The 27966-nt window shown below is 43.1% G+C and overlaps 2 protein-coding genes across 4 annotated transcripts; both read left to right on the top strand.

The window, feature by feature from the left end:
- The first annotated feature begins 493 nt into the window (after positions 1 to 493).
- LOC308661735 (zinc finger protein 445-like) lies at positions 494 to 7884 on the top strand. Of its 3 annotated transcripts, XM_081316906.1 has the most exons (9): positions 494 to 584; positions 1458 to 2055; positions 2338 to 2470; positions 2652 to 2737; positions 2851 to 2940; positions 3212 to 3338; positions 4116 to 4474; positions 5418 to 5568; positions 7521 to 7884. In XM_081316906.1, exons 2-9 carry the CDS (start codon positions 1585 to 1587, stop codon positions 7532 to 7534), a joined length of 1431 nt encoding a protein of 476 aa, XP_081173032.1. In that variant the 5' UTR covers positions 494 to 584; positions 1458 to 1584; the 3' UTR covers positions 7535 to 7884. The 3 variants fall into 3 exon arrangements, with proteins under 3 accessions (XP_081173032.1, XP_081173030.1, XP_081173031.1); XM_081316904.1 differs by lacking the exon at positions 7521 to 7884 and having other exon boundaries at positions 4116 to 5623; XM_081316905.1 differs by lacking the exons at positions 2851 to 2940; positions 7521 to 7884 and having other exon boundaries at positions 4116 to 5623.
- A 6503-nt stretch (positions 7885 to 14387) lies between these two features.
- On the top strand, positions 14388 to 27636 carry LOC308661732 (uncharacterized protein; the record flags this gene model as incomplete). Its single annotated transcript, XM_081316900.1, has 5 exons — positions 14388 to 15171; positions 15794 to 15914; positions 16046 to 16128; positions 19573 to 19699; positions 26087 to 27636. The coding sequence occupies exons 1-5, from the start codon at positions 14752 to 14754 to the stop codon at positions 27634 to 27636; spliced, it is 2301 nt and encodes a 766-aa protein (XP_081173026.1). The 5' UTR covers positions 14388 to 14751.
- Positions 27637 to 27966: the final 330 nt, after the last annotated feature.

Below are 27966 nucleotides of genomic sequence, written 5' to 3'. Positions count from 1 at the left end.
GCAAGAAAAGATGGAAACTAATCAAGGAGAAAAGCAACCTGGAATTAAGGAGAAACTTCCTAACAGCGTGGACAATTAACCAGAGGAACAGAAGTTGCCTTCAGAAGTTGTAGATGCTTCATCATTGGAGGTTTTTATGAACAGACTGGAGAGTCACTTATCCGAAATGGTATAGGATTTCCTGCTTGAGCAGGGGGCTAGACTAGACCCTTCCAGCTCTAGTCTGATTCTGATTCTTTTCTAACTACATTGTACTGGCTTCCCGCTTTTCCCGGCCTTTCTCGTCCAACCGTTCCCTTCCTTTTTCTCCAGTGGTACGGAGGCACCTTTCGCTTTACATCCGGAGGGAGCCGTTCACTCAGGTTCCATGCCTGGGAACGATCCTCCTGCGAACCGACAGATTTCTTTACACGCACAACTGGAGTTCTGAGCAGGAAGACAGGAAGTGTGTGTCTGGCCTCTCTAGGAAAAAAAATCCTCCACTGACACTTCCGGGAAGCAAAGACCTTGCAGGACGGAGGTTTGGCGAAGCTGGAAACGCGTTCTTGACGCTCTACGACAGTATCTGGGTTACTTCACAAGAAGTAGGTGTCCTGATGCGGCTGAGCTCCGCGGTTGTCATGCACTTCCCAGGCTAGATCGCAGGGGCTGAGAAAACGGGTGGGTTGTGCTTCCTCCATTGTGCTTCCCCAGGGGCTGGCTAGGTGTTTATATATTCCTGAAGGTTGCAGTCTTCGCTTCCCTTTTCAAGGGATGCGGGTAATTTGTGGGACCTCAGGAGAAAGGGCAGTCCTGAGCAAAAGCATGCATTGTCTACAGAATCTGCAAAGTGAAAGCTGAATTTATATATCAAGAGGTTTCAGTTGATCTCAGAAAGCTACAACAATTCCTACAGGTTTCTTAACAAAGTACAGATATTTTTGTAAAAGTATGAGAAGTTGTTGAAAAGTCTGCTTTTAATTACTTTTTAAAAGACAAGTTTGGTCCCTTCATCCCACGTTTGATTTCAGGTGTAGAACTATTGTAGTGACTACAATACTGTACTGTAAAAGATACAAAATTAACTGAGAAAAACCCTTCAGAGGTCAGTGTAGACCCCTGCTGAGAGAATAACAGAGTTGCAAGGGACCTTAGAGGTCTAGTCCAACCTGCTGCTCAAGCAAGAAACCCTATACTGTTTCAGACAAATGTCCAATCTCTTCTTGGCTCACCAGCTGAGAAAATGATCTCTTGCTCAAATCTCTCATGGACTCTCAGAGCAAAGATTTGTTTCCAAAGAGAGAATTCCATTTAGGAGAAACATAGAACCCTGTCTCCCATATGAAAAATCCTTTGATTGCAGGCATTCTCCCAAACCATTAACTCTGGTTGAATGTTATTTTAAAAAAAAATGAAAGGGGTTGAGGTTAGGACAGTTCTCTCATATATTAATGCTCTGTTTTCCTTTTTGATCACAGATTGGGGAGCTGGATGTATGCTATCTGCAAATTTCCCATTTCCATAGAAACAAAAACATCATCAAAGATTGCTCAGTGGCCTTTTTAGATTCCTTACTGGACCTTTTCAGAAGTTTTGATTTTATAGATGGAAGACGGTTTGGAGACCTTTTACCCACTGGGAAATTCGACTGAACATAGATGGAAAATGGATAGAAAAAGATCAGAATGGGAGGAAACAGCAGTACACCCTCTCCTTGCAAGGGAGCCCAGTCTGAACATTAGGAAAGGATGCAAGCAGAAGATCCCAGATGAAGAAAAAGTCAGCACTGACATCCAGCGACAAGTGTTTAGACAGTTCTGCTACCAGGAGACCAAGGGTCCCCGAGAAATATGCAGCCACCTTCACTATCTTTGCTCCCAGTGGCTGCAGCCAGAAAGAAACTCAAAGTCTCGGATGCTGGACATGGTGATCCTGGAGCAACTCCTGACCATCCTGCCCCCGGAGATCAAGAACTGGGTCAAGGAATGTGGAGTGGAGACTAGTTCTCAAGCAGTGGCCTTGGCAGAAAGCTTTCTTCTGAGCCAGGTGGAGGAGAAGAAGCAGGAAGAGATGAAGGTCTGATCCGTTCTGTGGGGGTGGTAATATCCAGTCCCTCCAAATCATTTTGGAGTTGGCCATGAAATAGTCTTCTCAGTCCTTTCTGGTATTAATCATATAAAAAAGGGGTATAACATCTTCTCAAAGCAAAGATTTTGTTGGCCTTTTTGAAAATTTCCCGGAAGAAAACCAAGCTTTTTCCTCCATGGATGAACATGGAGCAGAAGGGGAGATGGGATGGAAGTTGTAAATGCATTTTGTCCTATTTCTGTTAAATCCATTCCTTTCTGATGTCTGCAGTTTCATGTGAAGACATCGTGTCTTAATTTGGTCAATGAATGCTCCGAAGTAAGAGGGAATCTGTTCAAACCTTCTAGGGATCCACTGTTAGGAGACATCTCCCAAAAGGATCCAGTTCAGGACAAACCACCAGGTAAGGAAAAATTTATTTCAATGGCAAAAAGTTATCAAGAGCTCTCCAAGCTACTTTCATTCATGAGCTTCTTTGACAACCAAACTTTGCCTCTCTTGGCAAAATTCTTGTTTTCCCAGAACATACCGTATTAAGAATTCTTTAAAAATTTCCATTTCTTCTATCTCGGTCCTCCCCATAGAGAACAAAACAATGAATCAGCTCCCACTTGGAAATCAAGCTTCTCTTTCTGGTGGAGCAGAAGCAGGGGGTGTTCTTCCAGCTCAGGTAGGAAGAAAATGTTCCCCATCCTCAGAACTGCATATGTGATTTAGTCAAAATACATCTCTTCTACTGCTAAAACTGTATAATCTAGAATCAGTCCTTTTCCTGACCTGTAGCACTGTATGAATGAGCTTCACTTGATCAGCTGCCATCCAACCACCTTCCAGAATAGGAGCAGCTCTGGTGGTTGCAAGAAAGAGCTCAAGGTGGGGAAGATCTGGAATGATGTTTTATTCATGCATTCAATAACATCAGAACCTGTGGAAATATTAATCAGCTTTTGTGAAGTTATTCAGCCTTTATCTCCAATGTGATTTCAGCCAGTGGATGTGAGCTATGTCCATTTATTTCCTTAATTCTGAAACTTGCAAAAAAAATCTGTATATTTTATTGCATGTCTCTACTTTGGGGAATTCTAAGACATCTTGAAAGACTTCTCAGTCTGTATCTTATTTTAAAAAAATATTCCTTTTTCAGGATTCCATATCATTCAAGGAGGTAGTCATCTATTTCACCAAGGAAGAGTGGGCTCTGCTAGACCCTGATCAGAAAATTCTCCATGAAGAGATCATGTCGGAAACTTGTAGGAATGTGGCTTTTCTGAGTACGTCTCTCTGATCTCTGTTCAAATAGAGGAGCACGTTCAACTCAATGAAGATAGAATAGTGCCAATCTAGAAATCAGCAAGTTCCAGAATGATTGAAATTTTGATTGCAGACGGGGCTGTGCTCTTCAAAATAATAGAATGATCTGCAACTTGACAGTAGTGGTAATGAGTGGTAGTCATAGACCATGACGTTGTTTGCCCAGCTTCAGCAGGTGTGCCTGTTGCAGTCTTTAATGGAAAGAAGGGTGTTAACAATGGTTGCTCAAGCTGTTGTCATTTCTTAACTAGATTACTGCAACTCACTCTACATGCAGCTGCCATTGAAGAACAACCAAAAGCCTTAGGTTCAAACATGTTACTGCATTATAATGCTGCACTGAATACTAGTTCCTATCTAGGTGCAATTCAAGGGTTTTGTTATACATTATAAGGCCATGAACATGTCCCCAAGAGATTAAGTGCTAGAAAGAAGAACAGTAGTACCTTGATACTCAACTGCTTTGAAACTCATTGAATTTGATATGTGAAAATTTTGTCCTGGTATTCACCAATTGCTTGCTACTTAGCACACAGACTAGAACTTGTCAGTGTCAGCTGCCTTGTGACTACATTGTTTCTTATGGGAAAAATTTGTTCGGTATTCATCATTTGTGGTACTCATCGTGCTCCCGGAACCAATTAACAATGACTATCAAGGCACCACTATACTTCTTTACATAATGTAACAATAATTTGGAATATTCTGTGTTGATTCATTCTTTTTCTCCCTAATAGGTAACGAGCGGAAGAATAAACAGGAAGCAGAGACAGAGCCATTGCGAGTCATCAAGGTTGAACTGGGAGAAGAGACATTTCAAAATCAGTGCCCATCAAAAAATCAAGAGGAAATTCAAGTAAACATTCAGAGGCATAAAAATGCTTCCTCATGTTCTAAAATCTATGACTTCCTGACCCCCAAAGATATTAAAACAGAGAGAAAGCGACAATGTTTAGATTTTCAAAAAATATTTGAAGATCAATCAGATTTAAATAAACAATACGAATGGAAAGATGATGGGAAAAAATATAGAAGATTTTGCTCTTTTACTTTGCATCAACAAGATTACATGGGGAAGAAACCATTTAAATGCAAGGTATGTAGGAAAAGCTTCAGCAAGTACAGTAAAATTATTGCACATGAAAGAATCCACACAGGGGAGAAGCCATTTAAATGCTTGGAATGTGGTAAGAGCTTTACTCAGAGTAGTCACCTGACTTCCCATAAAAGGATCCACACAGGGGAGAAGCCTTATAAATGCTTGCAATGTGGAAAGAGCTTTACTCAAAATAGTCACCTTACTTACCATAAAAGGCTTCACTCAGGGGAGAAACCTTATAAATGCACCGAGTGTGGAAAGAGCTTTGCTGATTCCAGTTCCCTTCTTGTGCATAAAAGGATCCACACCGGGGAGAAACCTTACAAATGCACAGAATGTGGCAAGAACTTCACACTGAGTAGTCACCTTACTTCCCATAAAAGGATCCACACAGGAGAGAAACCATTTCATTGTATAGAATGTGGAAAGAGCTTTAGTACAAAGAGCTCTCTTAAATTTCATAAAAAGATCCATACAGGGGAAAGGCCGTATATGTGCATGGAATGCGGAAAGAGCTTCAAGCGGATTGCTGATCTAACACGACATGACAGAACACATAGAAAAGAAGTTCTGTACAAATCCACCAAGTGTGGCAAAAGTTTCCATAACAGCAGACACCTTACTTCACATGAAAGAGTAGAAAAGCCATTTGAATGCAGACAGTGTGAGGATGAACTTCCCGTTGATTATGTTGACTAATTATTGAGGAGAATATTTTTAATTTTAATAATAAAGGATACTAATTATATGCAATGAAGTGTGTCAGCTCTTAGTAACCACATGAATGGATTTTCTCCATGAGAGTGTCCTGAGGTATGGATAGTAATCACGACAAAGAATACAGAGGAAATGGTGTATAAATTCACTGAATATGGGAAAAAAATTCAGTGACCACGTTTGTCTTTTTCTTTTTACGATCCTGTAATCCCTTTTATCGGAGTGGAGTCGGGGCGACTGGACCAAGCGTTTAACTGGCCAGATGCCCTTCCTGACGCCTATGTGGAGTTCACAACAGATATTTTCTCTTTGCACCCTGATAGAGAAACATCTGCTGCTACCTAGGATTGAACACTCGACCTTCTGTGTGAGAGGTGAACCATGCTACTCAGTGCAATGTTTCTCTTCCCATAAAAATATCCATACAAGAGAGACATATTAAATGTCTGGAATGTGGAAAAAGCTTCAGAAGAGTGATCTCAATGCCTGTAAGAAAGATCCACAGAGGGGAGAACCCGTATAAATGCAATTAATGTGGAAAGTGCTTCAGTGTTAGCAGGTTGCTTTACAGGCAGCCGTCAACTTACAAGTTTGTTTAGTGACCAAAGTACCACAGCACTAAAAAAAGTGACTTAAAAACAGACCTCGCACTTACAACTGTTATTGTATCTAGAAGATCAAAATTTGGGGGTGGGCAACTGATACGTATCTATGATAGTTGCAGTGTTCCCGAATCGTGATTACCATTTGGGACCTTCCCAGCTGGCTTCTGACAAGCAAAGTCAATGGGGGGATCAGAATTCGCTTAATGATGACATAGTTCATTCAACAACTGCACTGAGTGGCAAAAGTCAAAATCAGGCACAATTGCCTTGCTAGCAATTGTGGTCATAAGTCAAGGACTCTGTATATATGTAAATAAAGGCAAAAAAGAGAAGAAACCACACAAGTTGTAGAGAGTGGATAGAACTTTGTTCATTGTAACAACCTGATTTCCCATAAATGAAACCATGCGGAAAAGAAATTCTAAAGTATGGAAAGTGCTTCAGATGAACTTTAATTTTATAGGCCCTCCAAAAAAAAAACCCCAATCCAGGAGGAGACTGCATACTACAAACAAACACTAATTTCTGACACCTTAGCTTACGCCTAGTCTTTGAAGGTGAAGCAGCTAGTTGACTTTAGATCCAGAACACCATCTAATTTATTTTCCTTTTATTTATCTTTCATTTGTCCTAAAGAATTAAAAATAACAACTTAGTGGATTTTATGGAATGATGGTTGAATTTTGCTACAAATATTAAAGGGAGGTGGGATGGGAACGTTCAATATTACTGATTGTATTTGTAAAGGTGTTACTTATTAGTACTTCATTAGCACTTAAGTGAACTTTGGGTGTTCTTTGAAACCAAGCAGATTCCATCATGGTTATTAATTCTTGGTGGGCCTGGAAGAAATTCTAGTGCTGGTGGCAGAATGACTTCCAGGTGGCTAAGAAAACAGTATGAATACAATCAATAATTGCTGAGATCAAATTGTCTTTAAATATGTTTTACATTGTTTATTTCATTTGCAGTTATGTGTTCTTGCTTGTGTATTACAGATTGATTTCTCTATAAAGCTCTTCAAATGATTGTTATGTGTTCACAGTGTTTAAAATCTAATTCAAACTGCTTAGGAACTCAGTTTTGTTCCCCAAAATATTTGAAGAGAAAATCTATATGTGGTCTAGGGCTCTATACTTTTTCTCTTATTGTATATACTACTTTTCAGACAAGAACTCCACCATTTTCAGCAGGGTCGTTTCATTTTCTCATTGATACACTATTAAATTGGTGACAATTCTTCCTCACTGTATAATTTTTTCCCATGGTGATTTGTCCCTAATCTAGTCCTTCAGATCTCATTTTTATGAGTAATTGATGTATGATTTTCTGCTTTTTTCTGAGGCAGTCTTTTCTTTTTTTGGATTGTGGATTCTGACAGGTGCTGACAAAGCACTAAGCAGTGAAGTGACCTAGTTTGTGGTTGATACAAGTACTCACCATAGTGAAAATCAAGTTACGGTGAGATGTTCCCAAGGACTTTTTTAAACTTGTTGAATGGCATACTTGGTTTTGTTTAAGAAAATGTAAAGTCAGGTGCAGTAAAACAAAAAAAAGTCATAATTTGAAATAGATACTAATTGGATGAGATCTGTTTGGATCTAATCAGGGGAAAGATCTTGGCATGTGGAGATTCAACAGAGAATTATATGTTTTGTGGTAGTTGTGAAAATAATGCCATTTACCTGGAGTCTGGAAGCATGCCTTCTCTGTTTTGCCAGATACAAAGCACTAAGCAGCGAACTGACCTAGTCTGTGGCTTATATTAAAGTGGAACTTTGAGATTACCAATAATTTTATGCAATTCCAGAAATGATATAAGAAAGCTCAAAAATCTGCAGAAGAGTGCAAAATGATCCAGAGTCTTGAACATCTTCCTAAGTGAGAATTCAGACCATTGGCAGCTGGTTCATATTTATGGCGGTCGCAGCATCCTGGGCTCATGGAATTACCTTTTCCGATCTTCTGACGGGGAAGTCAATGAGGAAGTCAGATTCACTCAACAACCATGTCACTAATTAACAACTGCTGTGATTCACTTAACTGTGGCAAGAAAGGTTATTAAATGGGCCACGACTCACTGAACATCTTGCTTGGCAACAGAAATTTTGGGCTCCGTTGTGTTCGTAAGTCGAAGACTATGTGTACAGTTTTTAGCTCTGATGGGCTTTCTCCATAAAAGAGCATCGTCCAATGTTCATGCCATCGCCACACTTGGTTTTCCTAAGAAAGAGATGTCCCAAGAGTGTGTAGGTGAGGATAAGGAATGTCTATGGAGACTCTCCATTATTCAGGTCATGGTTGTCCCAAAGGTGCTTTTTGAAGAGGCAACTGGACGATGTTTTACTTCTCATCCAAGAAGTTCTGAGCTGAAGAAGCTTCCTGGATGAGAAGCCCAAGAAAGTCCAGTTGCCTCTTGAAAAAGCACCTTTGGGTGAGGATAATGGCTTTCTGGAAAAAGCCCCAAAAGGAGCTTACACAAGTTCTACTCCCAATTTTTTATAACCTTTATAATGCCTTGGTAAGACCATACTTGGAATATAGTATCCATTAGATGTTGAGACTCTAGAAAGATGGCAGAGAAGAGCAACAGAGATGATTAGGAGACTGGAAGATAAAATATATGAAGAACGATTGCAGGAATTGTGTTTGTCTAGTCTAGGTAAAAGAAGGACTAGGGGGTGACATGATAGCCAGTGTTCCAATATTTGAGGGGCTGCCACAAAGAAGAATGGGATCACTTATTTTTCAAACCACCTTAAGGCAAGAGATTTCAATCAGAATGAGCTGGATAGGACCTTGGAGGTCTTCCAGTCCACCCCCCCTGCTCAAGTAGGAGACCCTCTAACATTTCAGAAAAATGCCTCTTTTCTTAAAATCCTCCAATGATGAAGCACCCACAACTTCTGGAGGCAAGTTATGCCACTGGTTAATTGTGCTGACTGTTGGGAAGTTTCTCCTTAATTCCAAATTGCTTCTCTCCTTGATTGGGTTCCATCTGCTGTTTCTTGTCTTGCCTTCTAATATGTTGGAAAATAAGTTGATCCTCCCCTCTTCTTTGTGGCAGCCCCTCATATATTGGAATGCTACTATCATGTCCCCCCTAGTCCCTCTTTTCCCTAGACTAGCCATACCAAATTCCTGCAGCCTTTCTTCATGTTTTAGTATCCAGGCCCTTAATCACCTTTGTTGCTCTTCTTTACGATTTTTCCCAAGTCTCAACATCTTTTTTGTAATATGGCGACCAAAACTGGATGCAGTATTCCAAGTGTGGCCTTACTGAGGCTTTATAAAGTGGTACATCACTTGATTTTGATTCTATGCCTCTGTTTATACAACCAAAGGTTATGTTAGCTTTTTTGGCTGCTGCCGAAAGAATAGATAATGGAATTTCATGGGAAGGAGAATAGAATAGAATAGAACAGAACAGAACAGAACAGAATGAGAAATAGGACTAGGACTAAGACTAGAATAGAATAGGTCTTTATTGTCACTTTAAATGTACACTAATCAGCATACATCAAAATGAGATTTTGTTGCATACAGCTCTCAAAGGGTAATCACCTCCATTATATACTGCATAAACATAGCAATAAAATAAAATAAAAGATGCATATACCTACATAAACACATATATGTGGTCCAGAGAAACAAAGGCAGGACAAGAAGCAATGGATGGAAAGTAACCAAGAAGAGAGAAGCAGTCTGGAATTAAGGAGAAACTTTCTAACGGTGAGGACAATTAACCAGTGGAACCACTTGCCACCGGAAGTTGTGGGTGCTTCATCAGGAGGTTTTCAAGAAGAGGCTGGACAGCCATTTGAATAGAATAGAATAGAATAGAATAGAATAGAATAGAATAGAATAGAATAGAATAGAATAGAATAGAATAGAATAGAATAGAATAGAATAGAATAGAATAGAATAGAATAATGGAATGAAGAATAGAATAGAATAGAATAGAATAGAATAGAATAGAATAGAATAGAATAGAATAGAATAGAATAGAATAGAATAGAATAGAATAGAGCTGGAAGGGACCTTGGAGGTCTTCTAGTCCAGCCCCCTGCTCAAGCAGGAGAGCCTACATTTGTCTGAAATGGAGCAGGGGGTTGGACTAGAAGAGCTCTATGGTCAATTCCAACTCTTTTGTTATTTTGTTAAATTCTGGCCCTCTGCCCAGCAAGCGTTTCTGGCCACCCAGCCCCACTTCACTCCTGCAACAACTGCATCTTTGTTTCCCAATGAACAAAGAATTGCGCCCCTGGGGGAAGCAACTGGCCAGGACTTTCAAGGGGAGGGCAGGAAGTGACCGTCGGTGGGCTTTCTAGGAAGAGGCTCTCTCTGCTTTTAACACTAGCCGGCGGAGAGCAAAGAAGCGGGTGCAAAATCCTCGTGGGAAAGTGCAATCTCCCCGCCAGACTGCAGCTGCAAACGGGAGTCGCGCGCCCAACTTCTCCCCTAGATCCTTTTTCCAGGGATCCGGAATCCTGCTTGGGCGGGGTTGCAAGCTGGATCACGGATGTTTCCCGGCCCGTCGCGGGTTCTGCTCGCTCCAGGCAAGAAAAGATAAAATTTAAAGACATTCACCTTTCGGATCTTCCTTGGCGAGGCAGTTCCCTTAAAGCAGGGTTCTTCAAACTTGGCCCTTTTATGACTTGTGGACTTCAACTCCCAGAATTCCTCAGCCAGGTACGCTGGCTGAGGAATTCTGGGAGTTGAAGTCCACAAGTCATAAAAGGGCCAAGTTTGAAGACCCCTGCCTTAAAGGCTCAACCTTGCACCAACTAAGGGATTCTCTCCTGTTCCTTGTACCAAAGTGGGGAGGGAGCGGTGGGCAACATGGCCCAGAAAGGAAGGGAGTGAAGGGTTGGGAGGCCAAGGCAGTTCAATCAGGATAGAGCTGGAAGGGACCTTGGAGGTCTTCTAGTCCAACCCCCAGCTCAGGCAGGAAACCCTGCCTAGACCATTTCCCGCAACACTGTCAAACTACCTGACAGGGCCGCTGTCAGAATCCATTTATATCACATTTCATAATTGTATAGGTAGAACAACGTGCTATTACTGGGGATTCTGCCTTCTCTCCGAGGGGGGGGGGGAGAGGATGGTTACTAAAGCGATTTTCAAACAACAGGGGATGTTTTAACGGGGGAAGGGAGGGGGACAGACAGATCTGGTTTGTATCTTCATTTACAACTGAAAAGGAAAGCAATAACCATAAAACCAAGGAGAGTTCCCTTTCCCATGGAAGGACCTGACACCTAGCAACTGACGACAGCCTGACCAAATGGATGAGGGGAGGGGCTGAAATGGGAATGGTTTATATAGGATTGAAATGTAACCTTTGTCAGATTCCATCTTGTATTCCCACAATCGATTCCTTCCTAGTAAACATTTTCCTTTTGGACTAAACTTGCATCCAAGAGTTCTTATTTCCTAAGATGTGGATTGAGGTGGGTCCTGACAGCCGTCTTCTTCTTCTTCTTCTTCTTCTTCTTCTTCTTCTTCTTCTTCTTCTTCTTCTTCTTCTTCTTCTTCTTCTTCTTCTTCTTCTTCTTCTTCTTCTTCTTCTTCTTCTTCTTCTTCTTCTTCTTCTTCTTCTTCTTCTTCTTCTTCTTCTTCTTCTTCTTCTTCTTCTTCTCCTCCTCCTCCTCCTCCTCCTCCTCCTCATCTCTCCTATCACCTATTTCCTTATCCTCTTATGACTATAACTTTGTTGCTTGTATCTTACCATTTATATTAATTCTTTTATTTAGTAGCCTAGTATGATTTACATTGATAGCTTATTTAATATCCTATGACTATCACTGAGTGTTGTTATCTTATGATTTCTGATGAATGTACCTTATGATGATTATGATCAGGATATATCACTTGTTCCTTGTATGTACACTGAGAGCTTCTGCACCGGCAACGAATTCCTTGTGTGTCAAATCACACTTGGCCAATAAAGATTTCTATTCTGTTCTGTTCTATTCTATTCTATTCTATTCTATTCTATTCTATTCTATTCTATTCTATTCTATTCTATTCTATTCTATTCTATTCTACTTATTGTAGGCACACTGGCACACACGTTAAAAATGAAATTCTGTTGCCTGCTCTCAAAAGTGTTCACATACATAACAGACAAACATGCTATACACACACACACACACGCATGCATGCATACATACGTCTGTGTGTGTGTATATACCTGCATTCTTACACATAAATACATATAAATACAGTATTAATCACTGTTCGTCTTGAATACGTAGCAGAAAGAGGAAGCTTGAAAGTTCGCAAGGTTGATACTGTATGGAACAAAAGTGTGACTGAATCTGGGTGTTCTGATTCGGATACCACGCAGCCCCCCCCCCAGAAGGTAACATGGAAAACAGGTTGTGAGGAGGATGTGTAGCATCCCAGAAATCCTGCAGACTCTGCTTAAAGCATCGCTTATATGCTATGTCCTGGATAGAAGGGCCAATAATCTTTTCTGCCATCCTCACCACTCTCTGCACCGCCTTTCTGACAGATGCAATAATGTTGTGAATGCTCCAACACTGGACGTTTTTAAGAAGAGACTGGACAACCAATTGTCTGACATGGTATAGGGTTTCCTGCCTGAGCAGGGGGTTGGACTAGAAGATCTTGGAGTCCTAGTGGACAATCACTTAAATATGAGCCAGCTGTGTGCTGCAGCTGCCAAAAAAGCCAAGACAGTGCTAGGCTGCATTAACAGAGGGATAGAATCAAGATCACGTGAAGTACTAATACCACTTTACAATGCCTTGGTAAGGCCACAATTGGAATACTGCAGGCAGTTTTGGTCACCACGATGTAAAAAAAATGTTCAGACTCTAGAAAGGGTACAGAGAAGAGCAACAAAGATGATTAGAGGACTGGAGGCTACAACATATAAGGAACGGTTGCTGGAATTGGGTATGTGTAGTTTAATGAAGAGAAGGGCGAGGGGTGACATGATAGCAGTGTTTCAGTATCACAGGAGTTGCAACAAAGAGGTCAAGCTATTCTCCAAAGCACCTGAAGGCCGGACAAGAAGCAACAGATGGAAACTAGTCAAGGAGAGAAGCAACCTAGAACTAAGGAGAAACTTCCTGACAGAACAATTAACCAGTGGAACAACCTGCCTCCAGAGGTGGTGAATGCTCCAACACTGGAGGTTTTTAAGAAGAGACTGGACAGCCATTTGTCTGAATGGTATAGGGTTTCCTGCCTGAGCAGGGGGTTGGACTAGATGACCTCCAAGGTCCCTTCCAACTTTATTATTATTATTATTATTATTATTATTATTATTATTATTATTATTATTATTATTATTATTATTATTACTATTACTACTACTACTACTACTACTACTACTACTACTACTATTTCCAAGATCCCTTCCAACTCTGTTTATTCTGAACCTGTCCTGCGGGCAAAATCCCGCAAAACATGGAATGATCTGTTCTTCCTAAGTCAATGGACTCATTTCTAGTGGGGTGGGTGCGTATCTGGCTTGGGAGCCCTACAGGAAGGTCTATCCCAAGCTAAAGACTTGCTTGAACCCCGTTCCATTGGGCTCTGAACTCAAGGCAAAAGGCTGCCTATGCCTGTGGCATGTCCAACTCAGTAGACTATGGCTCCCTGAAATGGGCGAGTTCTCAAAGCTTTTAGGAAGGTCAAGACATTCTATAGAGCAACACTTCCTCCTGCAGAAGGAATCCTTGAAGTTGGACTAGAAGACCACCAAAGTCCCTTTCAACTCTTGTTATTCCATTGTGAGGAAACTGGGCTCCCTCTGAAAAGACCCAAACACCCCAGGGGTCTTTTCATTAAAGTCTGGGCAGGTTTTATAAAATATATTTGGTGGAGATTTGAAGAAGAATGTTGACTTTATACCGTTTTCAACCTATTTTATAATAATAAAGTTGGAAGGGGCCTTGGAGGGTCTCCTAGTCCAACCCCCTGCTCAGGCAGGAAACCCTATACCATTTCAGACAGATGGTTGACCAGTCTCTTCTTAAAAACTTCCAGAGTTGAGAGCATTCACAACTTCAGGAGGCAGGTTGTCCCACTGATTAATTGTTCTTATTGTCAGCACCCGCAGGCCAGAAAAGGAACAATGGATGGAAACTGATCAAGGAGAGATTCAACCTAGAAATAAGGAGACATTTTCTGACAGTGAGTACAGTTAATCAGTGGAACAGTTTGCCTTCAGAAGTTGTGAATGCTCCAACCCTGGAAGCTTTCCAGAAGAGACCGGACAGTCATTTGTTTGAAATGGTATAGGGTCTCCTGCTTAAGCAGGGGGTTGGACTAGATGACCCATAAGGTCCCTTCCAACTCTGTTATTTATTTATTTATTTATTTAATTTAATTTGTATACCGCCCTTCTCCCGAAGGACTCAGGGCGGTGAACAGGGCAATAAATACTAAAATACCGAAATACAAAAATTAAGAAGAGATTAAACCATAATGCTCAAATACAACTAATAAATTACATAAAAACAGCAACAAAACCGAAACCCATCAGACCAGGCCGGCTTGTTCAAACAAATAGGTCTTTAGATCACGTCGGAAGGAGCAAAGGTCGGGAGCCATCCGGAGCTCAACCAGTAAACGGTTCCACAGATCAGGCGCACCCACAGAGAACGCCCTGGGGTCACCAGTCGGCACTCTCTGACCGGTGGCACCCTGAGGAGGCCCTCTCTGTGGGAGCGCACTGGGCTGTTATTCTGTTATACTTCGGAGAACTTTCAGATTCCTCTCAAGTGGTTTGCTTTTTTTTTTCTTTTTCCTCTTAGGTTGGAAGCTGAGAGCATCTTCTGAAATTCTGGATATTCCAGGACCACGTTCTCACAACCACAAGATGTCTTAAAGGAAGCTTTTCGTGCTGTTTTGGTTCCTTTGAAGATCTGCCGGGGGGGGGGCACGTGGGGGTGTGTGTTGAGCATAGCATTTATGCAGAGAGAAAACGTGGCCTCACCCAACATGACAGGGGAAGGAAACAAAAGGGGCCCCAGTGTCGCTCTGATTGGGACAGCTGGGAGATGCCTAGAAAAAAACATCCTAAAAGGAGAAACCACCAATTGGATTGCACAAAATCCCTCCTTCAAGGGATTCTGCTACCGGGATTGTAAGGGACCCCGAGAGCTTTGCAGCCAACTCTATCAAATTCATCGGGATTGGCTGAGACCAGAAAAAAACACAAAAGCTCAGATGCTGGACCTGGTGGTCCTGGAGCAGTTCCTGGCCATCCTGCCTGCAGAGATGGAGACTTGGGTCCGAGAGTGTGAAGCAGAGACCAGTTCCCAAGCTGTAGCCCTCGCAGAGGGTTTCCTCTTGAGCAGGGCCATTGACCACAAGCAGGGACCGCAGCAGGTGAGAAATTTTAACCATGATCATTCTCTGGGTAACATAATTACAAACAGTGTTACTGGATATGCTTATTTTCCAGTTACATCTTTTTTTGGGGGGGGGGATGGTACTAAATGTGTCCGTCTGGCTGACGATCTTAATGGGCTTATTTTTGGGATTGGGCTTATATTACGAGCATCCTAAAAAAAGATCATGCTAGGGCTTATTTTCCAGTTAGGTCTCATTTTGGGGGAAACGGGGTATCTTCCAGGACATGTTGAAGAAATCTAGCCCTTCTTCCAGTGAGGGCTATGGAGTTGAGAACGATAGAACAGAATAGATGTAATTTAGAGTTGGATGTTGAAGTCCTTGGTACACGCTGAGCTTAATTATTTTCTTGTGGACATTTCATTGCCCGACTAGATGACATCTTCAGTTCTAGAGAGGAAGTGGGGTTTACTCTCTGTTTATAAACAGTAGCTTGCCCTTTCAGTGGAAGGATTGTTTTCTCCTTGGTAATTCCTCAATTAGGTTGTTCTTTACTTTTTGTTTGTCTGGTGTTAATCCCTGCTTCTTTGGGTGTTAATTGCTAGCTCTTAAGAACAATAACATGTCTTTTCTACTTCTCTCGTGGCTGCTATTGCAGGTTCGAGAGTCCTTCCTGTTGGCTGCAGAACACTCTGAAGCACGGGGGGATCTGCTTTATCCCTCTCAGGAGTTACGTTTTCAGAAAACACTCCAAGAGGGTCCATCTGAGCACTCAGCAGGTAATGGAGGAGTCCTTCTGATACAATGGGAATTAACACGGTCTCCTTTCTTTTGTGAAAGTAGTTTAACTCCTGTGAACGAATGACTTTTGTTTCTCCGTAATGTTCTTTGAATAATTTTTTTATTTCAGTCTCAAAGAATAGACCATTTGTAACTCCTATGGGACCATCTCTCTTTGGTGGTGCAGAAACGGCAGTTGTGCTTCCAACTCCGGTAAGCTAAAACATAACTGAGGGTGAAGGTTCATTCTCCAAGCTCGTGGGTTGGTTTCTGAACATTTCATTACCAGGCAAGGTAACATCTTCAGTGGTGTTTAGGGGACATCAGGGTCGTCGTTCTTCTGTTTATAAGGGCTTCAGGTGTGGATGTGTCAAGTGAGGGTCTGTGATGGGTCTTGTGACCCATCAACCAGCACCGACCCTCAACCAAGCCCCCCGCTCCCACCAGCAGTTCACCTCCCAATGTCCCTGACTTGTAGCCTAGACAGTAAGGATCCAGGAGCAAATCATGATGAGCAGGTCTCTTGTTCACCTTGTTTCAGTTGGACATGTTCAGCTTCGGATCTGTAGGGTTGCTTTGATTTAAGATCAAGGTTTATCAATTTATTTTCTCTGCATTTTGTGCTCAGTGTTCTTCGTCGTCCTATTTAGGCCCTGTGTTTGGTATCACTGTGGAAGTGGTCCTCAGTGCTTTTAATCGTCCTATTTAGCCCCTTCCCACATCCAAGTGGGTGGAAAGTTGCCCATCGGAATACTTCAAGGTATCTCAAGGAGGAGACCTCACATGTTTAAATTCCTATTTTATTTCAGCTATCTATATCCCCCTCCCCAGTTCTGAAAACTGAGGATATGCCAAGTGAGGGTCTTGTGATGGGTCAGGTGTGAGTCATCAGCGAGAGGCTTGTGATGGGATGGGCAGTTACACAAGGTGAGGATCATTGGGAGATGAACTGCTGGTGCGGGGTGTGTGTGTGTGCTATCCATGGTTGGCTGTGCGGTTGATTTACATTCTGAGGGGTTTGTAGGTTGATGTGTCTGTGGATGGAATTGCTTGTGGAGTGCCAGGCTTCGATGAACTCATGAATGTGGCAGGTGTAGTGTGGCCGGTGATTTTACCGTTGTTCCAATCAAACGGGTTGTTCGGTATCGGTGTAGGTAGAGATGAAGGATTTGGGATGAGGCATTTGACTACCAGCCGGTGTTCATGGATCCTGTTTTTTAATTAATGTGATGTTATTGGTTGCAATCGTTAACAGTTGATTTTGTAGATGACATTATTTCTTTCATCCTTCTGTATCTTAATAATAGAGTCAGTTGCCAAGTGTCTGAATTTTGATCACGTGATTCGGGGTGTGTGTGCTGCAACGGTCATAAAATGGTCATAAGTCACTTTTTTCAGTCCGTTATAACTTTGAACAATGATTAAATGAATTGTTGTAAGTCAAGGAACACCTTTATTGTCTTCTGGAAAATCTCTTCTATCAACCTTTACACTTTACAATGCCTTGGTATTGCAATACCACTTTACAATGTCTTGGTAAGGCCACACCTGGAATACTGCATCCAGTTTTGGTCACCACAATGTAAAAAAGATGTCGAGACTCTAGAAAGAGTGCAGAGAAGAGCAACAAAGATGATCAGGGGACTGGAGGCTAAAACATATAAGGAACGGTTGCTGGAATTGGGTATGTCTACTTTAGTGAAGAGAAGGACGAGGAGGGACATGATAGCAGTGTTCCAGTATCTCAGGGGCTGCCCCAAAGAAGAGGGAGTCAAACTATTCTCTAAAGCACCTGAAGGCAGGACAAGAATCAATGGGTGGAAACTAACCAAGGAGAGAAGCAACCTAGAACTAAGGATAAATTTCCTGACATTTAGAAAAATTAATCAGTGGAACAACCTTCTTCCAGAAGCTCTGAATGCTCCAACACTGGAGTTCTTAAGAAGAGACTGGACAACCGTTTGTCTGAAATGATATACTGTTTCCTGCCTGAGCAGAGTTAGACTAGATGACCTCCAAGGTCCCTTCCAACTGTTGTTGTTATTATTGTTATTGTTATTATTATAATTTCTAGGATTTAACAGCTAGCTCGACCATTCATCTGATTGTATACTATTCTTTTTTTCTTTTAATATTTAATTTTGTATGCTGTCCAGAGTCTGTTGGATGACCTTCTACATTAAGTAAATATATAACATTTATTTATTAGATTTACGTTCTGCCCATCTTATCTAGAAGCAACTCACAGGTTTTTTTTCCCCAAAATGCCGGTTTGCTGCCTCACTCACATACACCGACGTAACTGTGGTTTAGTGAGTTTATTAATTTTCCCCAGCAATTCCCTTCACCAAAACTCAGCAGTGTCCCAATTAAGCCCAGCCATGAGCAGGCCAACATTAGTCCACAAAACAATGGCTTAATAGTCCACAAAGCAATTGAAAGTTGCTCAAACAAAATAACTCCACCAGGCAAAACTTAAAATACACAAGAGCTCACTTGGCAAGAAAAGTTCGGAGACTCCAAGGCACAATTCCAAACACAGTGAAGCAGGAAGCACGACGATCAAACAAACAGCTAGAAAACCAACACGTTTTTCCCAGCAACACCTCCCTCTGTCTGCTGTGATAAATAGCCAGCTTTCCGGTGTAGCCCATCAAGACAGGCAGGGCCTTCTCCTCCCGAGTAGTCTGGCTGACCTCCATTGCTCCTGCCTTTTCTCTTCCCTGCATGTTTTCGGATCAGCTGCAGAAAGCTGTTCCTCCTCCTCCTCAATGGCCGTCTGTCACTGCAAGCTTTCCCCAGCTGAAAACTACTCCAATTCTTTTTCGGCCAGCTGTTCAGAGCCATTAATCAACTTGGTTCCTGATGTGCCAGGAATGAACTCATCCTTCCTTGAGCTGACCTCTGAGAAGGAATATGGGAAGTCATTCAAGGGAGACAAAATAGGCGGCACGTTGCTTGGCTGTGGCTGCTTCAGCTCTCTCTTACTGTAAGATGAATATATTGGTCCCTGCAGGATAACATAAACTATTGTTTAAAATATTAAACAGGGATCTCCCAATATTTTGTTCAGCTGTGGTGGTTAGGTGGTTGACCTGGAAGGATATAGGGCAGGGGTGTCAAACTCAATTTCATTGAGGGCCGCATCAGCATTGTGGTTGCCCTTGGGGGGGGGGGCGGGTGGGTATGGCCAGGGTGGGCGTGGCCTACTGGATGGGTGTGGCTAGAGTGCGTATGGCCTACTGGGTGGGCGTGGCCAGCTCTACATCGTTCGCATCAAGAGTGCCTATGGGGGCCTGGGCAGGAGTGGGACAGATCTGAGGGTCTCTGGCAGAAGGAGGGTCTCTGGGCCAGGGCCAAGGCAGTGGGGGCCGTTCCCTCACTGTTTCCAGGATGGCTTCATGGGCCGCATGAAACCACTTCGCGGACCGGATCTGGCCCCCGGGCCTTGTGTTTGACATGTCTGATATAGGGTGTCTCCCTCCTGAACAGACTGTGACTCAGGGAGTTTGATGTCTACCTATTTTCTCACAGGATGTCTGTCCAGGAAAAATGCATGTTTACTCCAAAATAAATTTTGGGATTAATCAATCAAAAGAGACCTTGACAATCCTTCCGGGAGCCATTCATTAACAGAATGCTTTCTTCCTGTTTCAGAATTCCCTGTCCTTTGATGATGTAGCTGTATTCTTCTCAGTGGAGGAATGGGATCTGCTAGATTTCAGCCAAAAAATCCTGTACAATGACGTTATGCTGGAAAATGCCAGGAATGTGGCCTCCACAGGTAAAAGTTGATCTTTGTTCTGGCTTCGATTCAGTGGGAAAGGTATTTTCTAGTAAAATTGGCATTTTATTAGGGGAAGAGTTGACCTGTTATTATCGATCAGAATAGAGCTGGAAGGGACCTTGGAGGTCTTCTACTCCAACCCTCTGCTCAAGCAGGAGACCCTAGACCATTTCAGAATCTGGACAGACTCGAACACTGGGCACTATCTAACAAAATGAAATTCAATGGTGAAAAAAGTAAGGTTCTACATTTAGGCAGGAAAAATCAAATGCACAGGTATAGTATAGGTGGTACCTTGCTCAATAGTAGTAACTGTGAGAGAGATCTCGGAGTCCTAGTGGACAATCACTTCAATATGAGCCAGCAGTGTGCTGCAGCTGCCAAAAAAGCCAACACAGTGCTAAGCTAACAGAGGGATAGAATCAAGAAAATGTGAAGTACTAATACCACTTTACAATGCCTTGGTAAGGCCACACCTGGAATACTGCATCCAGTTTTGGTCACCACAATGTAAAAAAGTTGTCAAGACTCTATAAAGAGTACAGAATAGAGCAACAAAGATGATTGGGGGACTGGAGACTAAAACATATAGGGAACGGTTGCTGGAATTGGGTATGTGTAGTTTAATGAAGAGAAGGGTGAGGGGTGACATGATAGCAGTGTTCCAATATCTCAGGGGCTGCCCCAAAGAAGAGGGAGTCAAGCTATTCTCCAAAGCACCTGAAGGCCGGACAAGAAGCAACAGATGGAAACTAGTCAAGGAGAGAAGCAGCCTAGAAATAAGGAGAAACTTCCTGACAGAACAACTAACCAGTGGAACAACCTGCCTCCAGAAGTGGTGAATGCTCCAACACTGGAAGTTTTTAAGAAGAGACTGGCCAGCCATTTGTCTGAAATGGTACAGGGTTTCCTGCCTGAGCAGGGGGTTGGACTAGATGACCTCCAAGGTCCCTTCCAACTTACTATTATTATTAAGTGGATGTCCAGACTCCTCTTAAAAACTTTAAGTGATGAATGTCTATGCAGATTCTCAGTCATCTAGATCATGGTTGTCCCCAAGATGCTTTTTCACGAGGCAACTGGACTCTTTTTTTTCTTTTTGAAAACATTTCATTTCTCATCCAAAGTAGCTTCTTCAGCTCTGACTGGATGGTGGGGAATGGAAAGATTTATATCCCTTGCAGACAGCTGGTCATTTGCTTTCTTTTAGAGAGTCGTTGATGCCAGCTGTAGGCTTATCTGTGTCTTCAGGGTCACCTGAGCAGTGCAAATGGGTGTGGAGCCTTCTTGGAACTGTTGAAAGGACTGTGTGGGGAGGTAGATAATGTGGTATCCCTCCACCTCTATTGAGAGAAGACTCTTCAATGTTGACATAGATGGCCTCTTTGACTCCTCTTTCAAACCAGTGGTCCTCTTTGTCCAAAATGTGGACTTTGCTGTTGTCGAAGGAGTGGCCTTCTGTGTCACAATTGAACAGCCCTCTCTCAACAATGCAAATGGGCGTGGTCTTTTCAACAGTTCCAAGAAGGCTCCACACACATTTGCACCACTCAGGTGACCCTGAGGACACAGATAAGCCTCCAAGTGGCCTCAACGACTCACTAAAAGGTAAAGGTAAAAGGTAAAGTTTCCCCCGCACACGCGTGCTAATCGTTTCTGACTCTAGGGGCCGGTGCTCGTCTCCATTTCAAAGCCGAAGAGCCAGCGCTTGTCCGAGGACGTCTCCGTGGTCATGTGGCCAGCATGACTAGACGCCAAAGGCGCACGGAACGCTGTTACCTTCCCACCGTAGTGGTCCCTATTTTTCTACTTGCATTTTTACGTGCCTTCGAACTGCTAGGTTGGCAGAAGCTGGGATGAGTAACAGGCGCTCACTCTGCTACGCGGCACTCGGGATTCGACCCGCCAAACTGCCGACCTTCTGATCGACAAGCTCAGCGTCCTAACCCACTGAGCCACCGCGTCTCTAAAAGAATGCAAATGGCCAGCTGTCTGCAAGGAGTATAAATCCTTCCATTCCCCACCATTCAGTCAGAGCTGAAGAAGCTTCTTGGATGAGAAGTGAAACATCTTCAAAGAGAAAAAAAGAAAGTCCAGTTGCCTTGTGAAAAAAGCACCTTTGGGACTCAAGTGATGAAGCACCAACAACTTCTAAAGGCAAAGTTGTTCCACTAGTTAATTGTCCTCACTGTTAGAAAGTTTCTACTTAATTCCAGGTTGCTGCTCTCCTTGATTAGTTTCCATTCATTGTTTATTCCCAAAAGGGAAGAAATTATTCTTGACTAGACAACTCTTTCCATTCACTCTGATAGCCAGAGCTAAAATCATCTTGCTGTTTTTAGAGAGAAGATCCCTCCCATGCAGGGATATTTACAAGCCCCAATAGGCCCACAGCATTGATAACAGAGACATAGAATTACTACTAATTGGGCCCCACTCGCTACTTTGCTTCTCAGGAGATAGTGTGACAACACACTTCCGTTTGCCTCAAGTCCTCCTTGTAATAGCTCCCGCCTACAGATCTCATGAGACCTGAGGTAAAATAACATTCTAGGATCACAGAACTGCCTTCTCAAGGGAATGCAACCTCATTCAAGCAGTTTGCACCTCTGTTCTCATGTTTGTTTATTTATTTATTTATTTATTTGATTTGTATACTGCCCTTCTTCCTAAGGACTCAGGGCGGTGAACAGTGACATAAATAACAGAATGCACAAATACAGATATTGAAAACAAATTAAACCCTAATTTTGCCCAAATGTAGAAGATAGTTACCTTAAAACAATAATTACAACAGAACCCGTCAGACCAGACCGGATTGCTTAAACAGATATGTTTTTAGGTCGCGTCGGAAGGAGCGAAGGTCGGGAGCCATCCGGAGCTCAACCGGTAAACAGTTCCATAGGTCAGGCGCGCCCACAGAGCACGCCCTCCCTCTGGGAGCCACCAGACGGCATTCTCCGAACGGTGGAACCCTTAGGAGGCCCTCTCTGTGGGAGCGCACTGGACGGAGGGACGTTGACGCTGGCAGCAGGTGATTCCCAAGGTACTCCGGACCCATGCCATGTAGGGCTTTGAAAACCATCCCTTTCCAGTTACAGGTAGCCCTTGGCTTACAACAGTTTGTTTAGTTACTGTTCAAGGTTAAAAACAGCAACTGAAAAAAGGGGCTTATGACCATTTCCCTACACTTAGGACCATTGCAACCTCCCCATGGTCACATGGTCCTAAATTCGGTCGCTCGGCAACTGACTTATATTTATGACGGTCACAGTGATCCCCTTTTTGTGACTTTCTGACAAGCCAAGTCCATGGGGAAGCCAGATACACTTAGCAATGGTGTGACTAACTCAGGGGTCGGCAACCTTAAACACTCAAAGAGCCACTTGGACCCGTTTTCCAGAGGGGGGAAAAAAACACTGGGAGCCGCAAAACCCATGTGCGCACGCGAGGGGGGGGAGCTTGATTGAAGAGTTTAATTAAAAAGAAATAGAGGCTGCTATGCATGAGTTCTCTCTCTTTCTCCCTCCCTCCCTCTTTTTCTCTCCCTCCCTCTCTCTCCCCCCTCCCTCTCTCCAATCTTTTGCTCACCTGGCAAGATGGCTTCATGCTGTTCTCGGACAAGCTGACACACATTCTTATTGGGCTGGCTCTCCTGCCCTGCTTTCTGCTGCTTCCTGCTTCCTGTAGAGACACAGCAAAGGCAGGAGCCCCGCCCAATAAGCTTGTCAGCTTCTCTGAGAACAGTGTGAGTCATACACACACACACATACAGAGAGAGAGAGGGAGAGAGAGAGAGAAGGGAAGCGCAAGTGCCTCTCTCTGTCTCTGTAAATGGTGGAGGATGACTGGGAGCCGGAGGAGAAGGCTGAAAGAGCCGCATGCAGCTCCAGAGCCGCGGTTTGCTGACCCGTGGACTAACTGACCAGTTGCAGTGATTCACTTAACAACTGTGGGCAGAAAGGACATAAAATGAAGCAAAGCTCACTAAAAAAAACCCAAAAACGTTGGGCTCAGTTGTCGTAAGTCGAGGACTACCTGTATGCAAACATGGATAAGGAGTAGGTTAGCACAAACAATTGAGTCTGTTTCCATGCAACATATGTTTCCATGATACATCCTGTGTGGAGCAAGTCCATGGAGAAGCCTGATTCACTTAACCCAGTTACTAGCTTAACAACTGAAGTGATTCACTTAACAGCTTTGGCAAGAAGGATAGTAAAACAGGGCAAAACTCACTTAACTGTCTTACTTAGGAACAGATATTTAATTCTGGTCATAAGTGAAGGATTACCTGTACTTGACTTCAAACAGCACAGCCTTCTCTTAGTTTAACATCAACATTTTCCTGTGTATTATTTAATTTAATCAATTGCTTCCTTGGAACTGGTTGTTACCCTATTATTAGACTCCACTTTGCCTTCATGTCACAATAATAAACTCCCGATTACCTTACAGTGTGGCTTCACATTGACACGGAACAGCAGGGAGAACAAGATGGAAACCTGTGAGGCACAAACATCTCTGGTTCAATCTGTACTCCCCATTCCTACGTCCTGGATGGGGCCTGATAAGAAAGACTGGAAGTATAATTAAAATACACACCCCAGTGATTAATCCTACTTTGTGATCCAGAAATAATAGAAATGAAAAAGACTCTTGATAAAGTTTAAATCAAAAAAGGCAGCTAATTAGATTTGATCCCCCGCAGCACACACACATTTCCTGCTATTGTCCCAAAGGTGCTTTTTCACAAGGCGACTGAACTTTCTTGTTCTTCTTTGAAGACGTTTTGATGGTGGGGAAATGGAAGGATTTATACTCCTTGCAGACAGCTGGTCATTTGCATTCTTTTAAGAGAGTCGTTGAGGCCATTTGGAGGTTTCCCTGTGTCCTCAGGGTCACCTGAGTGGTGCAAATGGGTGTGAAGTCTTCTTGGCTACAGGATGTTTTCTGCCCTGGGTTCCTTCACTGTTGAAGACAGGCGCAAATTGTTATGGATGACTCCGTGTTGTCTGCATCTCAAACTGAAGCACAAATGATTCCCGTAGTCTGCAACGTTTTCTGGAAATCCGTTCATCCTCCCACACCATTCGAAAGGTGTTCATTCCAAAGTGCCTGGCTAAATATCCATGGAGCTTCTCAGCTATCCAGGTCATGGCTGTCCCAAAGGTGCTTTTTCAGGAGGCAACTGGACATTCTTGTGTGTCTTTGAAGAAGTTGAAAAAGCACTTTTGGGACAACCGTGACCTGGATGACTGAGAAGCTCCATGGATATTTCCTACTATTGTCATTTAGCAGATGGCATATCATGAATGGACTAGCAATATACATTAACATTTCACTTAGATTAGTAAAACATAATAAAATATAAATTTTAAAAAGAGCTATGTTGAAATATCAATGTCTAGGCCAGAGGTAAGGGACACGGTGGCTCAGTAGGTTAGGACGCTGAGCTTGTCGATCAGAAGGTCGGCAGTTTGGCGGGTCGAATCCCGAGTGCCGCGTAGCAGAGTGAGCGCCTGTTACTCGTCCCAGCTTCTGCCAACCTAGCAGTTCGAAAGCATGTAAAAATGCAAGTAGAAAAATAGGGACCACTATGGTGGGAAGGTAACAGCATTCCGTGCACCTTTGGCATCTAGTCATACCGGCCACATGACCACGGAGACGTCCTCGGACAAGCGCTGACTCTTCGGCTTTGAAACGGAGATGAGCACCAGCCCCTAGAGTTGGAAACGACTAGCACGCATGTGCGGTGGAACCTTTACCTTTACCTTTAGGCCAGAGGTAGGCAACCTCGGCTCTTTTATGACTCATGGACTTCAACTCCCAGAATTCCTGAGTCAGCTATGCTGACTCAGGAATTTTGGGAATTGAAGTCCATGAGCCATAAAAGAGCCGAGGTTGCCTACCCCTGGTCTAGGCCATCTATCCATAGAAGCGCAGCCTCGTTGATGTTAAAAAGGTCAGATACTGGACTGGTATCTGCCCTCAGCTTATAGCCTGTCCCAAGGTGATCTACAGTTTGACGTGGGCGGGGAGGATATTTAGAATTTAGAATAACAGAGTTGGAAGAGACCTTGGAGGTCTTCAACCCCCTGCTCAGGCAGGAAACCCTATACCATTTCAGACAAATGGCTGACCGCTAAATCTTGTCCTGTCGGATTTGTTCTCTTATGTTATGCCATGTTTATGAAGTAGTTGTTTTGTTTCGCCAATGTACAGATCTGCACATGGCTCACTGCGTTGCTCAGTTTGTGTCTGGGTGTTTTATCCTTGGGGTGGGCAAGCTTCTGCCTTCATGTATTCTTGGGTTTCAGGTGTGACTGAGAATCTCCATAGAGTTTAAAGGTGTAATACATATTTTTCTTTCTTTGTCCCAAGGAGTTGGTTGGCCAGAGAGTGGAAATTATAATCAAGCATCTGTGGAACATTCACAAACAGGCAGGAATTATATTGGAGAAAGGATGTTTGAAAATCCACGGGCACCAGGGAAATCTGAATGCAACCAATTAAACAAGAGAAGAGAAAAATCTTCAACTCCTCAGTGGGCAGAAATCCATTTTTTCCTCGCGCAGCAAGGACACAAAAAAGAAAGAAAGTGCTTTGCCTGTGGAAAAAGACCTAGAGAAAATTCAGACTTGTGTGAGTATTGCAGAACGCACAATAAAGCAAAACAATATAAATTTGGGGAGCACGAACAAAATTACAATTGGTCCTTCTTCCAAACCACCCAACCTGGAGAAAAAATATATCCCTGCACGGAGTGCGGGAAAACCTTCCGTAAGAGCAGTAATCTTAATGCGCATAAAAGGATCCACACAGGCGAGAAACTGTATCAGTGCATGGAGTGTGGGAAGATGTTCAGATGGAGCAGCGGGCTCACCTATCATAAGAGGATCCATTCGGGAGAGAAACCCTACAAATGCTTGGAGTGTGGAAAGAGCTTCAGTGGCCTGAGTTCCTTTACTTCCCATAAAAGGATGCATTCTGGGGGAAAACCCTATAAATGCACTGAGTGTGAAAAGAGCTACAGCAGCTTCAGTTCCTTCACTTCCCATAAAAGGATGCATTCTGGTGAGAAACCCTATAAATGTGCGGAGTGTGGGAAGTGCTTCAGTGGCTTGAGTTCCTTTACCTCCCATAAAAGGATCCACTCGGGGGAGAAGCCGTATAAGTGTATGGAGTGCGGGAAGAGCTTCACTATGAGCAGTCACCTGATTTCCCATAAAAGGATCCACTCGGGTGAGAAACCGTATGAGTGCACGGAATGTGGGAAGAGCTTCACTTTAAGTAGCCATCTCACTTCCCATAAAAGGATCCACTCGGGGGAAAAACCATATAAATGTATTGATTGTGGAAGGAAGTTCAGGTGGAGCTGTCACTTGGCTTCCCATAAAAGGACGCACTCGGGAGAGAGACCGTATATGTGCGAAGAGTGTGGAAAGAATTTCATTGACCTGAGTACCTTTACTTCTCATAAAAGGATCCACTCAGGTGAGAAACCATATCAATGCACGGAGTGTGGGAAGAATTTCAGGAGTACCACTAATCTTACTGAACACAAAAGGGTTCACTCGGGCGAAAAGCCATATAAATGCACAGAATGTGGGAAAAGCTTCAGGTGGAGTAGTTGCCTTACATCCCATAAAAGGATCCACACAGGGGAGAAACCATACAAATGCACCGAGTGTGGAAAGGACTTCCGGAAGAGCTGCTCTCTTAATACTCATAAAAGGATCCACACCGGGGAGAAACCGTACAAATGCTTGGAGTGTGGAAAGTGTTTCACTGTGAGTAGTAGCCTGACTTCCCATAAAAGAATTCACACAGATGAAAAACCATATACGTGCATGGAATGTGGAAAGACTTTCTGTAAGAGTGATAACCTGACTTCCCATAAAAGAGTACATATGAGATATAAACCATGTTAACCCAAGGATGCTTTTTCACGAGGAAACTGGACTTTCTTGTTTTTCTTCGAAGATGTTTCGCTTCTCATCCAAGAAGCTTCTTCAGCTCTGAACTGCATGGTGGGAAATGGAAGGATTTATACTCCTCGCAAACAGCTGGTCATTTGCATTCTTTCAGAGAGTCGTTGAGGCCACCTGGAGGTTTATCTGTGCTCTCAGGGTCACCCGAATGGTGCAAATGAGTGTGGAGCCTTGGAACTGTTGAAAGGACCACACCCATTTGCACTACACAGATAAATCTCCAGGTGGTCTCAATGATTCTCTAAAATAATGCAAATGACCAGCTGTCTG

This window comes from Vipera berus, assembly GCF_964194415.1.
Source record: "Vipera berus genome assembly, chromosome: 2".
Classification (NCBI taxonomy): domain Eukaryota; kingdom Metazoa; phylum Chordata; class Lepidosauria; order Squamata; family Viperidae; genus Vipera; species Vipera berus.
This window is presented reverse-complemented; position numbering and strand designations above follow the sequence as displayed.

Excerpts from the sequence above, each read along its gene's own strand:
- LOC308661735 (XM_081316904.1), top strand. The coding sequence starts at position 1,585 with ATGGAAGACGGTTTGGAGACCTTTTACCCACTGGGAAATTCGACTGAA. Across the intron at positions 2,056-2,337 it reads AGAAGCAGGAAGAGATGAAG|TTTCATGTGAAGACATCGTG; the intron begins GTCTGATCCGTT and ends TGATGTCTGCAG. Across the intron at positions 3,339-4,115 it reads TAGGAATGTGGCTTTTCTGA|GTAACGAGCGGAAGAATAAA; the intron begins GTACGTCTCTCT and ends TCTCCCTAATAG.